The sequence below is a fragment of the Arvicola amphibius genome, chromosome 3 (assembly GCF_903992535.2).
Source record: "Arvicola amphibius chromosome 3, mArvAmp1.2, whole genome shotgun sequence".
Taxonomy (NCBI): Eukaryota; Metazoa; Chordata; class Mammalia; order Rodentia; family Cricetidae; genus Arvicola; species Arvicola amphibius.
In genome coordinates, this window is record NC_052049.1 from 83,792,438 (window position 1) to 83,808,236 (window position 15,799).

General features: G+C 46.0%; 1 protein-coding gene across 3 annotated transcripts in view; it reads right to left on the minus strand.

Moving 5' to 3' along the window:
• Nucleotides 1-15,165, minus strand: part of Piwil4 (piwi like RNA-mediated gene silencing 4) — a 39,403-nt gene extending 24,238 nt beyond the window's left edge. For 2 of the 3 annotated variants that reach the window (XM_038323810.1, XM_038323809.1), the window contains exons 1-6: nt 15,079-15,165; nt 13,929-13,995; nt 11,102-11,227; nt 8,847-9,061; nt 4,757-4,878; nt 2,815-2,895 (exon numbers count right to left, since the gene is read on the minus strand). In XM_038323810.1, coding sequence (XP_038179738.1) covers nt 2,815-2,895; nt 4,757-4,878; nt 8,847-9,061; nt 11,102-11,227; nt 13,929-13,995; nt 15,079-15,165 — 698 coding nt within the window. Of the gene's footprint in view, nt 1-2,814; nt 2,896-4,756; nt 4,879-8,846; nt 9,062-11,101; nt 11,228-13,928; nt 13,996-15,062 lie in introns of all 3 variants that reach the window. The other variant, XM_038323811.1, reaches the window with a different exon arrangement.
• Nucleotides 15,166-15,799: the final 634 nt, after the last annotated feature.

The window sequence follows — 15,799 nt, forward strand, 5'->3', positions numbered from 1 at the left end:
CGGCGGACTGGGAGAGGCCTTGGGATCCCACCTCGGGCCCCCGGACGGGGCCCTTCACCTTCATTGCGCCACGGCATTTTAAAACGCGGCTTCCTGATGCTCTGCCTCCATGACTGAGGCAGTAGCAGCTCTGGCTCTGCTCCGCCATGCTAAACTGTGCTGACCTCAGGCAGGTCTATCGTAATTACCATGATAACAGCGCAGTTAAGGTTTAGACTTGGCTATAAACAGGTGATACTGTATTACCTCCACCTGGCGCAACTTAAGTTTTTAAAAAGTGCTTAACCTTTTAAAAAAATGCTCCTAGATAGTAAAAAAGTTACAGATTCACAATAAAAAAGATTCAGACATAGAAGGCCTTTAAATGGGTCACAATGTTGGATAAATGTACGTAGGCTTGAGAGCAAAAGAGAAAAAAAAAATATAAAAAATAAAGTTAATGCCTAAAAAAAAAAGGCTAAAGTCTTTAAAGAGACAGAATAAAGTAAAGTGATAGAATGAAAATAAGCCGCATAAAAATGGAAAATTCACAGAGAGTCTGGATTATGTATTTTGTTGTGTTTTCTTTGATTTTTTTGACTGTAAAGGAGCTAAATACAGAGAGACATTTCATTATATGGGCTGCCAGTCTAGACCAGAATGGACATCTTAATGGTATGACTTCAGGATTTGGATCTAAGAACATGATGCTTTGGAAAAGAGTTTCTTCTTTTGTTTTCACAGAGGACGAGACTCTGTGGATTGCTTCTATCCCAATATGGTATGATAGACCACGCCCTCCTGAAAGGTTGCTGTGAACATCTTCAAAAAATTACTTCATTCAACTGCCAACTGAGAGGAACCTAGCACACAGGTTACACCATGAAAGACCTAAATAACAGCGCCCCCATTCAGCAGGAAGCAGTTTGGAGAGAAAAAACTGCGCCCATTTTCCCAAATATTGTTTATAAATGTTCTTTTACATTTAAAGGGGGAGATGATATAGATATGAATTTGCATTGGTATAGATTTTAAGGTCAATTTTGTTATATGTATATGTATTTCTGATCTTGATTAAGCTATTGTGATTGTAGTTCATTTTAAAAATTGTAATGTATAATTAGGAAATATAGGTTGTTAATGGATAATCATTGATAATAGTTAAGCTTATAGTCATGTTATTAGATTTTCTAGATATGTAGAGACATATTTCAGTTAGATAGACATTCTTCATATCTTTCAAAGACTGCAGAATATGGCATTTAATGTTTTAATAACTTAGGGTTTTTCATGACAATGAGACACGTCTGCTCCTGGCAGCACCAATCTACTTCGAGAGGAAGATGGGCATCGAAGAGGCTACTTATGGAGTTTGTTAGCCATTTGGGCAAGAAACTGCTCTTGGCTGGACTGTTCCATAAACTGGACACAAAGAACCCGCAGAGAGAGGACTGCTGAACTTGCCTAAAGGTGAGATGGTCTCTCAGGGTTCCTGATTCGTGAAAGAGTCTGCGAGACGTTCTGCAGGACACAGCAGAAAGTGACTGAACTGTCTTTGGAATTTTTCTGCTTCATGGAATTGTCTGCTGGATACTGTGGGCCTGAAGCCCGAAGATGGATGCCCCAACGGTACAGAGGAACTTTGGGTGACTGTCCAGGCAGCGAGTTGTCTCTGTCATTTCTAGAGTTTTATAAGTTACTTATTTCTTGTTTACTTAGGTAGCATTATATCCTTCTGGAGTCTTTGATGGAGTTGAAGAATAAATAGATAGTTATAGCTTTCCTTAGTTATGATAAAAGATAAAATAGATTTAAATATTGTAACTGTAATACTTGCTTGATAACTGTTTTGTTAATTTTGCTATGTTAAAGTTGAAGCCTTTCTTTTTTTGTTTAAACAGAAAAAGGGGAAATGATGGAGGAGAGTTATCTGTCTATGTTTCTTTCATTGGTTAATTAATAAAGAAAACTGCCTTGGCCCTTTAAGAACAGAAAATTAGGTAGGTGGAGTAGACAGAACAGAATTGTGGGAACAAGGAAGTAGAGTTAGGGAGAGACGCTTCAGGCAGTCGCGTGGTGAGTCTCCATGCTGCTCCTCTCCGAGATGGACGCAGGTTAAGATCTCTCCTGGTAAGCCACAACTCGTGGTGCTACCCAGATTACTAAATATGGGTTAAAGGAAGATGTGAGAATTAACTAATAAGAGGCTGAAACTATGGGCCAGGCAGTGTTTTAAAAGAATACAGTTTCCCTGTAATTATTTTGGGTAAAGCTATCCGGTTGCTGGGAACTGGGCGGCGGGAACGCAGCCCGCCGCTTCCCACTACATCATTTATTTCAGTTACTGACTGAAAACTCTAATGTTTTACAGCCGGGGTTTCTTTAAACAAATTTAGGATAAAATCCCTGTGAATAAGAATTTCGAGCTGAGCGCTGGCACTTACGTAAGACCCTGCATTTCTTGTAGGAGCCCTTCTGGGTATTGCAGAATGCTCACCAGAACCTCGGTCAGCTGCCCTGGCTGTGCTAACTTCCCTTCGGCACGGGCACAGGATGCCAGCTGTATTTCAGAATAAATGGATCTGCTTCTTTTGCTGGCTCTCTGCAGAAAGCTGGGTTCTGAGTCCCCTCTAGAACTTACGACCTAGCACACGAACCAAAGAACACAAACTTCTAGCTTCACTCTGGGCTTACTACTCCCCAAAGAACGCTTGAAAATTTCAAAAGCCCATTACATTCCACGTTCCAGACATGTGACACCTCACGGGGCGGTTGGGGGAAGAGCAGCATGGTATCTTACCATTTCACAGGGACAGAAAACATAAAGAAACCTACTTGTACTGGGGGATCTCCACTGGTTCTGAAGGCTTATAGAAGTTCCGTCCAATCTGGTACATTTTCAACTTTTTAAAGAGCCTGGAAGTATAGTTTTGGAATTTGATAAGTATTCATAATAGCCTTATTCAACCTTTGGGGGCTGGGGTGACGGCTCAGTGAATAAAGCATTTGTCACATGTGTGTAGAGGCAACATAAGGCAGGACACAACAACACAGAGCTATCATCCCAGTCCTCCTGTGGGGAGACAGGAGGCAGCACAGAAGACTCCCCAAGTTCATGGGCCAGTTGTCCTGATGTCGGCAGCAGCAAACAAGAATGAGAACTTATTTCATACAGGGAGACAAGGACCAACAGAGGAGCTGTCTCTTGACTTCCACACACTGAAGCAAATGTGCACCCTCACACATGTACACACACACACACACACACACACACACACACCACTAGAGCAAACACTAAATATACATGAACTATAAGCCCATACTTTAAAATGATGTGGTTGACATTTTTATACATATAACTACAACATGGTCAAGTCTGTTTAATTATAATTCTCTGACCCCTCTTATGTTGAATCTATTTTTGATAAACACTCAAGCTCCCTTTGTTCCCCACATTACTGTGACACTATCTTCAGGAATTGTCTATCCTCGCCACCTCTGGGAAGGGGCGGTGGTGTCCCGTGTATGGGGAAAGGTTAGCAGTTCTGAGTCAGAACACAGGAGCACCAGCTCTGGTGACATGCCTACCAGTGTCACAGAGGCCAGTCTCCCATACGTAAAGCGGGGGTCTGTATAGCAGTGCCAGCTCTGGGGAGCAAGGAACAGTATGGTAAACACAATGGAAAGCACCTTCCACAGTCAGCTGGCCAAGCACAGTCCTCTCATGGGGCAGGGAGGGTCAAAGAGACTGGGTGAGACGTTTGACTAGCGCTAGGAAACTGTATAAGGAAGAAGCTACTTTATGTGCTCAGATACTCTGGAAACCCCCAAACTTCCTGACCTCCTCCCCCTCAGTCTGCTGTTGAACAGAAGGTGGCATCTCAACAACAGGGTTCCAGACACAGCATCCTGACACACACAGTGTTGTGTGGAGCCTGACACATGTACACACACACAATGCTGTGTGGAACCTGACACACACACAGTGCCGTGTGAGACCTAACACACACACACACACACACTCACACACACATAGTGCTGTGTAGAACCTGACACACACACACATATATACAGTGCTGTGTGGAACCTCACACACACACACATAATGCTGTGTGGGACCTGGCACACATGCATGCACGCACACACACACAAACACACACAGCATTCACTTGCTTTAGAGTGTTCACGTGTCATCAGGGAGGCTTGCTCAGTTTTCTTGTTTTACCTCCAATCCCTACCAATGGAAAATCTGTTTTGACTGAGTGTAGAGAGGGGTCAGGGATCTTGCACTGATCAAATCCCTTCATCTTCAAGGTAACTTTGTACCACATGCCCCCTCAGTCCGTTCTAAAGACTGTCAGAAGCCTACGTACAACCAGCACCCTTCCCGCACTCATGCTGGGAAGACCTATGTGGGGCCTGGGATGGAGCCAGGGCAGCACACAGCTAGTAACAGCCTTGTATGTCCCAAACCAGCCAGCTAGTGGAGAAACGGATCCACCATCGGGCCAATTCCCATTCAGTGACCTTGAGTCTGGGGTCAGAGTGGGGCAGTGCACAGGAAGTGAAGGAAAGACTAAAAGCAACATGGCCTAACTTTTGGATAAGACGGAATAATGAGGATTTGGCTCAAAGGGATGGAAAGTGTCCCATCTCACTGCCGGAGGACATCAACGTCAAGGAAAATCATCCCCGAGCTGCTGCTGGCTCGTTACCCACGGAGCATGGAGCTATCGCGTTGATACCCGGGGTGTACGCCGAAGGTCAAGCAACTTACTTTTTGAAGATGACAGTGAAGAAGTGGAGGCACACTGGGGAGGTGGAGGGCAGCTGGCTGGTGAGAGTGAGTGTGATCCTCACAGTCTCACCTCTTTGCGTGTCACTTGTCAGTTCTGTGACCTGGGAACAGCAGCAGTAAAGGGCATAGCTTAACCTCAAGTGGTCAGAACACAGATCCTATACAGCAGCCGTATCTGCGTGAGCAACGGAGCTGAGGGTGTTGGTGTGTGGGCTATTCCCATCCACATCTGGGGATCAAATTAAAAGCCCGATAAAGACAGTCCTTCAAGAAAATCCCATATGTGCACACATAGTTAGAGAAGCAAAGTACATATTCTTAGGAAGCAGCAGACTGCCTGGCCCCTTCCAAGTTCATGAATCCATGGGAAATCCCTCAAAAAGCGTATTCACAAAGCAGGAAAGTGGGGGAGAGGAAATCCTTAAAGGAAAGGGCCAGACAGGAGGAAGAGGAAGACGAGGGAAATAGAGCAGAGAAAACGTGGGTGCTAGGATGTTTCATTCTATTAACAAAAGTCTGCCAAGGGTTGCTGAAAGTCTTAGGGAACGCCCAATATGAAACTGTTCTAACAACGTAAGGACCACAGGGATAGGCTCTGTATCAACTGCCCAACTAAAGGAAACCCTAAGTCACCAGGGGCTGGAGAGATGGCTCTAGAGTCACCTGTTCTTGTAGGGGACCAGAGTCTGGTTTTTACATTCACACTGGGTTGCCCACAGCTGCTGTAACTCCAACTCCATATGATCTGATACCCTCTTCTGCTCTGAGGATGTGCACACGTGCACACACACACCACACATAATTAAAAAATAAATCTTTAAACAACTACAAAGAAACCTCTAAACCATGCAAGGCTCAGTACAGAATTTTCAAATACAAACGTTCCCAAATCAGCCAACAAATGTCAATGACCAGGGATGTTTCAAAGGGTAATGGATTTGAAGTCAGCTCATTAGCAAGCATCTGCATAGTCACATCCACCTTCTTCTAGTTACAGGGTCAGTTTTTATAGCAGGAACTGAACTGCACAGAGGCAAAGAGAAATTTGTCCTTTGGCATGGGGTGGGGTACTGCCCTGGGGAGACTCCTGGTCTCAGACAAATCACACAGAAGTGGCAACATCCACTTCACGGGAGCAGAAGGGACATCCTGCTCCCAGCCCCACCGGGACCGCAGCAAAAGGATGTGGACAACAATAGGTGTTGGAGAAGAACTGAAGAGAGCTGGCAGCAGGCAGTCTTGGAAACTTCCCAAGATCAAATACTTCATCCCCCTCGATCCCCTCTCAGCAAACACCAACAGCTCCTGCACTTCCTCCATCTGTTCCTAGGCCCACCCCCTCCAGTTCCCAGGCTGATAACCTCCCACTTCACATTTCTTCTCCAACAACCCAACCCGCCACCTGAGCAATCCACATGGCTCATAGCATCCACACAGCAATGTTTCTAAGTGACTTCATACCACCATACCACACACTTAGAGAGACTATGGATACTGCATCTCCCTGTCTACTGTGTGACCCAGAGGAAGCTGTTCCAATGCCTGGAGCTTCTCTGCTATCTCTAAAGCGGGAGCAAGGCCAGCTGGAGCTGCAGGACTGTGCAGATAAATAGGGCACTCCAGGATCTTTATCTTCCTGCAGAGCACAGGCGTCCACAAAGGTCAAACAGAGAGCAGCATTTTGGGTTTTTGTTCAAGTCCTTTTGACACACTGCCCAGGCTATTCCATTTCTCTTCCCACCTCTTTCAGGAAACCTCATTAGGATGTGACTGGAAGACTCTCTTATGGTGCTTCACAGATCCGTAAGAGACAAACTCTTCTCCTACTTTCAGTGTCCAAAAGGACCTTCAGGGCCATTTCCACATCTTGCTAATTAAGCTTCGATGACCAAAGTTTCTCAAATGCGCCCTTCCCTTCTGTCGTTCAGAAGGCCATTCCCCACTGCCTTCCTCTCTGACCCTGACATCCTTCGGAAGACACTACTCATAACTCTTCAGGAGTCCTGCTCTTCACCATGCTCTGAGTTCTGGCTTTGAGGTAAGATCCTCAAGCTCTCTGAGCTCCAGGAGTGATAAAAGGGTTAAACACATGGTGCCATTAAGAGCCTGGCAGGACACATGGCCAACAAATGTAGTCCGGTAGATATAACAGCAGCATAAAGATAGTTGTGATGCTGATCCGAAGACCTGCCGAGCACAGAACTCCACACTTAGTAAGTGCACAGTAAATGTTAGTATAATAAAAATACTAATCCAATACTAATTATTACTACAGCACTTAGGCATTCGACCTCCCTGTGTTCATCTGTAACTCTGATGTTAAGCTGAAAGCCTCTTAGAGAAAAGACCGCTGCAGTATCTGTCTTTATTTCTTCATGGTGCTAACACCTTAAGTACACAGTCAACTCTACAAGTACACAAAGGTGGAAAAGAGATGTAAGTGAATAAACCTCCCAGCTCACAGATGGAGTCCGGGATAATACTGGAAGGCCACAAGGCAGCTGGAAGGCGGCTTCCAGAAGTATTGACAGGAATATAATGTATGCAAAGGAACTCTTCAAGCCCTGATAAGCACCCTAGAAAGGTGGAGATTGGCAAGGCTGGAGGGTTATATGCCCTGAGGTCAACAATAAGCGAACAGAGCGGAGTCATTGTTAGGATGCTCACTGTAACCCAGTGACAGGACGTAAAGCAAATAAGGGACATAATAAGCTCTGTCTGCGCCCAGCGTCACCCAATCTGGGGATACGGCCAACAGCCCCCACGAGTCGCATGCTCTGTCTTACAGCCGACCTCATCACCTGCCCCCCTCACTGATGCCATCCCCAGCATGCAGATGTGTCTGACACAAACGACATGCTAGCTCTGGACTGGCATGAGCAGTGCTCACCTGTCCCTGGCATGCGCAGAACAGAATTTCTCCAGCTTGCTAGGAACAGCTGAGGTAAAGCGGACCATGCCGGTGACACACAAGTGACCTCTAACACCACTGAAGCCTCTCAGCTAAAGCTAAAAAAAAAACGACTCCAAGGACAAGCTGATCTTAATCCTGACAAGATACTGGAAACACATCATGAGAATATTAATAAGAAGATATGTTGCGTCCATCCACATGTCACTGGACAAAGGACGAGAAGGGGAATAAAATCATTCTAAATTCAGATTCCTATGATCTAAGCCAGCACATCTCACCACCTGGTGCCGTCCATTTCAATGTCTTACAAAGGATAAAGGAACGCTCAGAAGCTCATTTCTTATGTAAAATCCCAAAGCCTTTCTTGTTTAGCAAGGTTAGCTATCCTATGCTGTTGGCACCACAGTGCTTAAAAATGGGGACCTCGCTAACTCAGCTTTCTTACTGGAAGCATCAAAGGTCTAATCCTGTGTTCTACTGTAACTCCTTAAAGCCGGGCTCTTTTTTCTCACAGTAATTCAGATCCTGTTTTAAAACAGAATATTGAGAGAGTCATGCCTACTTATATCTATTTACGGTACAGTAATGTTGAAAATCTGGGGCGGGGAATGGGTAAAGGAAGATCAAACATTTAACTCCTTCAGTGGTCTCATTTTGCAAACACTTTTAGAATTGACATCAGTAACTCATCTTTCCTGTGGCTTAATGAGGGATGAGAGAAAGGACGGTCTTACATTCAGAAATGGACATGGAATTATTTGGCCACACAGGAGCCCTGGCACAGGGGAAAAAGCGTGCAGAAATGCCAGCCTCAGAGTGGTGGAAATGGTGATTCTATAGGTTCCACTTGCTTGGAGAAGGTTTCCAAGTTCATCTGTCTTAAGAATGTGCAGCTCTTGAATGTTTAGCATGCTGGAGCATCAGTTTTATCTACAATATCAATGGTGATGGTGACGTCTCAGAAACCTTTGGGCTCTTAAGCAAGGGAGTGGGGACGAGGAAGCAGCATGGGAAACACTCCTTCAAACTGTCAAGAAAATCAAGGCTCTTCTCTCCACATACATAAGCAAATACATCCATGCATGCACACGTTCATGTGTGCACACGCGCATGTACACACACACACACAGAGTGAAACAGTGACCCCCACTGTACCTTTTGGTCCAGCTTTTCTGAGAGGAAAAGGCTGGTGCCATCAAATGTTTTCACCTTGTCCACGAGTTTGCTGTGATTATAAAGCAAAGCAATCTTCAGCCTCCTAGAGGCTAAGTCTGGGCTATACGTGACATGGTACTGGTACAGCTGCCAATCCTGGGGCAAATCTAAACTAAAGAGATTCGTAAGCAGCCGCAGAGGTATTCCACTAGAACCTGGGGGAAGAAAAAAGACGCTTTTCACCAGAGGAGCACATCATGTTAATATTAATCATATTTTTAAAAATTGCAGAGGGGGAGGGCCTTGGACTTCCCACAGGGCAGGGTACCCTGCCCTCCCTTAGGACTGGTGGGGGAAGGGGAAAGAGAGGAAGTGGAAATTTTGAATGGTATTATTTATAAAGCAATAAAAAATAAAGAAAGAAAAAAAAAGAAAAGAAAAAAATTGCACATGAACCGTGATTGCCATAAAGCAGGGGCTTTTGATCAGTGGTATGGGATTAAACCTTTGCATCTTCAACCTGGCAATGCCACTGGGAGTTACTGTGAGCTCCTGTGCACAAGGGACCTCCACAGACAGAGGAACAGGCGTGACTTCCCAAGCTTGGGAGGAGAGGCATCTGAAGGCGACTGTATGGGCCCCAGGAGCGGCACCTTCCAGATGGGTCTCTGTGACACAGATCAGTGAGCTGACAGTCTCAGATTCTGCTCTGAGATTACAAACCCAACAGAAACAAAAGCCTAGCCCATTCTCGCCATGAAGGATACAACTCCCAACTTCTAAGACATGGAGCTAATGAGAAGCAGTATGCAGAAAATTCTGACGATGCTCTATCAGTAGTCAGAACACTAAGTTCCCCAAAAAGTAGAGGTGGGCCATGAGTCAGAATCAGGCACTCCTGTACAGAAGCAGCATGACTTGGTCTTCTGTTTTGTACGGGCACACGGAATGCCTTCCCCTACAGACATTTTTGCTCGCAGCTTAAACATCTGCAGGACAAAATCAGAGCCAGCCAGAACATAGCTAGCTGTTCAGAGGATGTCACAAGCTCCTCCCCAGGACAGAATCTAGACGGGTACCAATGATTTTGTTCTCACTTCTCTTGACAGAAAATGATGAAATTTGTATCTTTCTACTATACGTACACTAGTTTGATTTCTTCAAGGAGAATAGACGGTACTTGTACACTTTAGTGTCCTTACTCTGAGCCTGTGATACATGCGTCTGGCAGAGGCAGGAGATAATTATGTCATTTTTGCCTAAGGAAAAATTTTGTTTTCCCGCATTCTTAGTGAAGGGCGACACATGTGAGCCAGTCATCACTCAGACTGAGAAATGTCAGTCTAGACTGAGGAGCTGGCAGAGCCTTGGAGATCATCTGCAGCCGTGTTTCCAGGCAACAGCAGGCACTGTCAGTGCCCAGGTCAGGAAGGTCTGTAAATCAGTGCACGTCTTGGAGGGAGGGGCGAAAGGACTTGATTCTTATCTTTTGTGTGCTCATCTGCATGCACATGTGTGCAGGTGTCCATGGGGCTAGATGGCTGTGCACCTCTTTGGAGTTGGCATTCCAGGTATTTGTGAGGGGCCTGACACGCACAGTGGGATCTGAACATCAATCCTTTGCTTGTGAGGTGTGTGCTCTTCAACACCCAGCCCTCTCTCCAGTTCAAGGACAGCAGAATGAGCCCACGGCATCACTATGCAGGGAGGTGAGCACTTTCTGGGAAATGTTACGTCAGCTGTGTGGCTAGCTGCCAGATAATAACACCTGTTTCTTATTATGCTGCTTAAAAAAAACAGACATTCCAATTAGTGAGGAGGGAGCCACAAAGCTTCCTGCAAATCCGAAGAAAACCACAGACGCTGCTTCCAGAAGGTGCGTCAGCTCACACCTGTGTAAGCCATCTGGGAAGGAGCCTGGAGTCTGAGTAAAGAGGTGCCCCCATTGGCTGAGGTTTCCTTTCTACAGCTAAAATATCCACAGGCTGATTCTCCACATAGTCAGGACTAGAAGGAGAAGACGCATCTCCCTATGTCTTCCCCAAGTGAGAAGGGGGTATCTTTCCTAAAAGTGAAATGTGGTTTGAGGAGGTTCTGTGTTTCTGACACTCAGAGTGCCCAGACAATGTCTTCAAAAGAACAGACGGTCAACAGCTATCAGATCATTAACAAACTTACCTGTTTTAGAACTAGAAATGTAAATTCCATGGCAAGATCTGGTAACCTTTAAATAATAACAAGAAGGGACTGGCTACCTGTTTTACAATCTTTTACGTGTGCCATCTTCTCCCTGGTACAGACACTCAAATCTACGAAGTCCCGTCTGACTTGGCCCCTTTCCATGACAGGATGTCCACTATTATCAGAAGAGATAACCTCATCTGGAAGTAGAAGAAAACACGTTATGGTAGACTGATTGTGTGCATCCTGTTCATCAAAACCACACTGACAGTAAAAACGGCTCTTCCTGCGATGTCCTGCATCGCCAACACACCCCTGACTACACAGAAGACTTTAGCCTCCGCGTTGAAAATTACAGAGGAAGCGCAGGATGTTTAACCAGAAACACTAGTGTTAGCTTTCATAATACCATAGACTTCCTCTTCTTGGCTCAGCAGACCGCTGCCTCCCTGTGCCCAGGTCTACCTGCTAACAAGTGACAGTGACCTCCTTCTCCTTCAGTTCTAAGGTAACTGTACTCTGAAGAGATCCAGGCTAGCTCAGGGGATCTCTCACCTTTATCACTGAAAACAGAAACCACCCAGGCCCAGCCATCACCAATCAATTAGATTGTTCCTAAAGAAGAGAAGATGGGAAGACAGAGTCCACCTCAGCATCTACCATTTGCATTAAATCACAGAACAGTGAAATAAATGCTTCCATCTGAGCAACTTGTTTGAGAACAGAAGACGGTCACCTTTTCAGTGTCTTCAGCACTTGGAAGGTAACTTTAAATCATCAAGATGCACGCCTAGTGGTGTGCTGAACCTCTGCCTCTGAGTTTGCCTGTCCTGTGAGGAGGTCACTGGATGCTGTGTCTCCCAAGTGCTCCTTCCACCTGCTCTGAACTTCCATCCAAACTCTTCTCCATGGATATAGAGTCTCTCAGGAAGATTTAAAACCACAATGAAGAAACCAATTTTTAAAAACCTCCATTTGCCAGATGGTGGTGGCACACGCCTTTAATTCCAGCACTCGGGAGGCAGAGGCAGGCAGATCTCTGTGAGTTTGAGGTCAATCTGATCTACAGAGAAAGTTCCAGGACAGGCTCCAAAGCTACAGAGAAACCCTGTCTCGAAAAACCAAAAACAAACAACAAAAAAACCCTTCAAAAAAACTCTTCATTTAATTTTCAGATATTGCATGAAATTGATCATCTACATCTCTCACTGATCTAGAATTCAAGTGATTTTTTTAGGCAGTTTTAAATTCAACTACCAGGGCCAGGGAAGCAGCTCCGTGGTTAAGAGCGCTTGTTTTCTTGCAGAAGACTGGGGTGTGATTCCTAGATGACATATGAGGTGGCTCACAGTTACTTCCGGGGATCCAATGCCTCTGGCCTCACACACAGACACATACAATACACACAATTAAACATAAAATCAAATCTTGTTTCTAAAAAGTTCAAACTACTACAAAGAGGCGGTTCTCAGAAATGGGGAGGTTGGGGAGTGGGAAGTTACCGTTTAAGGAATAAGTTTCCGTTTTACAATACAAAAGATTTCCAGAGGTGGACCGCGGTAACTGTTCAATGTAAGTGTGCTTGAAACCCCAGAACTGTACACAAAAGTAAAAATAACAGTACTGGGGAAGCAGAGACAAGTGGCGCTCTGTGAGTTCAAGGCCAGCCTGGTCTACAGAGCTAGCTCCAGGACAGTCAGGGCTACACAAAGAAATCCTGTCTAGAAAAACAAACAAACAAAAGAGTTAAAATGAAAAAAAATTAGGTTCTATGTATATTACCATAACTTAGAGAAATCCACAAAAATTCAGTCTGCCTTTAAAGATGGACTGCTTCCATCCTGAGTCACACACAAAGTGAAATGGCGTTTGAGTAGCAGGAACAGATTGGCCAACTTGCCGCCTCTCGGAGCTGACCTTCTGTGTCCTCGCATTACGTTCTCACTGCGGTACAGATCACCTGGGACTGCACACGTGGACCGGAAAGCCCCGCTCAGGACAGGTGGGCACACCAGGGTCCAGGGCCCCTCAGTGCTCACAGCTGGAACCCAAGGGTGTCTCTCCATGGTCAGAATGGGGGACATAGTAGACAGGCTTTACCCAGGGATACGAAATGAACTGCATTATCCTCAGATTCACTTCAACCCTCTGGAATTAGGGGAAAACGAATGTCTCTTATCTAAGCCCCTCCGTCTATGGCATTTCCTCACGGCAGCCCAAGCAAACCCAATACACCTGGCACGCCGACTCAAGCTGTGTGATCTAGAGGGGACAGGGATTCTGAGACAGAACCTGGCCTGACTAATGTGTTCCCCAGGTGCGAGGGAGAGGAAAGTGTGTGGCTGGTTTCTCCCACCCTGTAAATGAATGCTTTGGTCTTTGAGCTGTGTAGTTTTGGAATGTGTTTTTCAAGGGCTGGGAAATGTAACTCAATAGGCAAAGTGCTTGTCTCTAGCACACATGAGACCACGAATCCAATCTCCAGAGCCACGCAAAATGGGTGATGTACACTTGCAATCCCAGTACTTAAGGGCTGGGGGTAGAGGCAGGGGAATCAGAAATTAAAGCCATCTTCAGGAATACAGTAAGTTTGAAGCTAGTTGGGCTCTGAGACATTGTCTCAAGGGTGGTGAGGTTCCAGAATTATTCCCTGAACAGAAAGAATCAGAAAACTGGCTTCCCCGTCTGGATCCCTGTGTCCCAGGAAGCTCAGAGAACCCACAGTGAACATGTGAGGATGACCCGTGTAAGGACAACCTGTGTGTGAGGACGACCCGCGTGAGGACGACCCGTGGGAAAAGGAACAGAGCCGTCAATGGAGCCTCCTGTCTCAGGGCTTGGTGGGTCTCTTGGCTCTGCTCAGGCTGAAGGAGTCAGGGAAACAGACCCAGCTGCACTTACCTGACTGTGAAATGTCACTCGCTCCACTGCTGAACGCCTGACTGTCCCCAGGACTGGAAAATGTGGCCTACAAAGCAGGGAGAAAGTTTGCTCAGATTTAAATCAACTCACAGCCCACAAGGTTACCAAAAGGCAAGAGTGGTATCATGTCTGATACAAATTACCACGATCCAGGAGCAGAAAACACTAAGAGGTAGAAACCTTTGAAGGACATGAGGGAGGAGGTCATTCCCCAGTGAAGGCTAAGGAGAAGCAGAAGCCCTCTCCCCTTGCCATGCTTTTAGCGTGAGCCCGCTGGCATCTGAGCAAGAGGTGACAATGTTAGAGCCCAGAGGGTAAGAGGTAGAAGTGGGACCCTGAGCACAGGGGTGACCCCTGTAAACAAACAGAACCAAAACTAGTCCACAAAACCAGCCAGTAATATTATTAGCCATTAATATTTTCTCTGCAGAAACTTCTCTTTGCCCAAGAAATTGCTGTACCTTGGCCTGTTTGTTTTTATTTTTTAAAGAGCAAAATCAAGAGAACACTAAATGATAACAACGGCAAAATGATCACAGACTGCGGGCTCTGATCTGAGGCTAAGTTTCTCCAATTCGTAGGTGTGCAGTTGTTACTCAGGACTGGTTCAGTCTGGCCACCCAAAACCAGCAAACAGCCAAACTCTGAGCACTTGCTCAACCGACAGCAGTGGACTCTAAGCCACATCTGAATTGGATAGGCCTTCTACTAAGGGTTACCAAACGAAATTATCGCTAAGAAAGTAGAAGGAAGGAGCTGGAGAGATGGCTCAGAGGTTAAGAGCATTGTCTGCTCTTCCAAAGGTCCTGAGTTCAATTCTCAGCAACCACGTGGTGGCTCACAACCATCTGTAATAGGGTCTGGTGTCCTCTTCTGGCCTGCAGGCATACAGACAGACAGAATATTGTATACATAATAAATAAATATATATTTTTTTAAAAAGTAGAAGACAGTTCCACATTTCCTATCCACAGTGTTTTTTGCCCTTCCAGGTCTCAACAACAGTCTCGAGCCACTTGGGGGAAAAAAAGGTGGAAACGCTGGGAAGCAGGGAGAAGTGAGGGAAGAGAAGCAGGCAGGGGGAAGCACTGCTGTGATGGCCACAGGGAGGACAGGGAGAAACACTCACCATGTGATTTCCTGGGGGGCTCCCCACTTCCCTGGCACCATGGCGGGGGGCGATGCCTCGTGCCCTCACTCGAGCCCGACCACTCATGTTCCTGAGTAGGCAGAGGCTTTCCTGAGCTCCTGAGCCTCGACAGAGCAGTCTTCTCTTTGGTGAGGAGACAGCGAGGCTCTGACTAGGAAGTTGCTCCTGAGACCCCGGCGGTAAACAGCAAGCAGAGCGTGGGCGTGTGGCGCACGTGTACCCCCAGACTGCGCAGGAGCAGTAGGGCGGCAGCGGGCCCTGAGTCACATGGCAGGAAATCTCTCTATCTCTGTCTCTCTCGTCCCCTTCCTCTCTCTTTCTCATTCTTTCTATCTCTCTCATTTTTTTCTTCTCCATGCCTTCTCATTTGCTATAAATGCCCAGCTTACAGTCTTTATCATTTTGAGAATACATCTCTCTGCTCCTGGTTTTTTAGAAATTACCCCAATCATAAATATATGTAGAGCTGCATGACATACCACTCTGGACCCGATAGGAAGCTTGTGCAGCGGTTATAAAATGCGTTCATCTGGGTGCTGTTAGGGTGTACCCTGAGAAGACGGGAAAGCTAGAAGATGGACCGTCAGACTAATGGTGCCCTAGAAATGGATGGGGCAATGCCAATCGATCTTAAAGAAATTAGGCTGGAAGCTAGAGAGGGCTTAGTGGTTAAGAGTACTTGTTGCTCTTTCAGAGGACC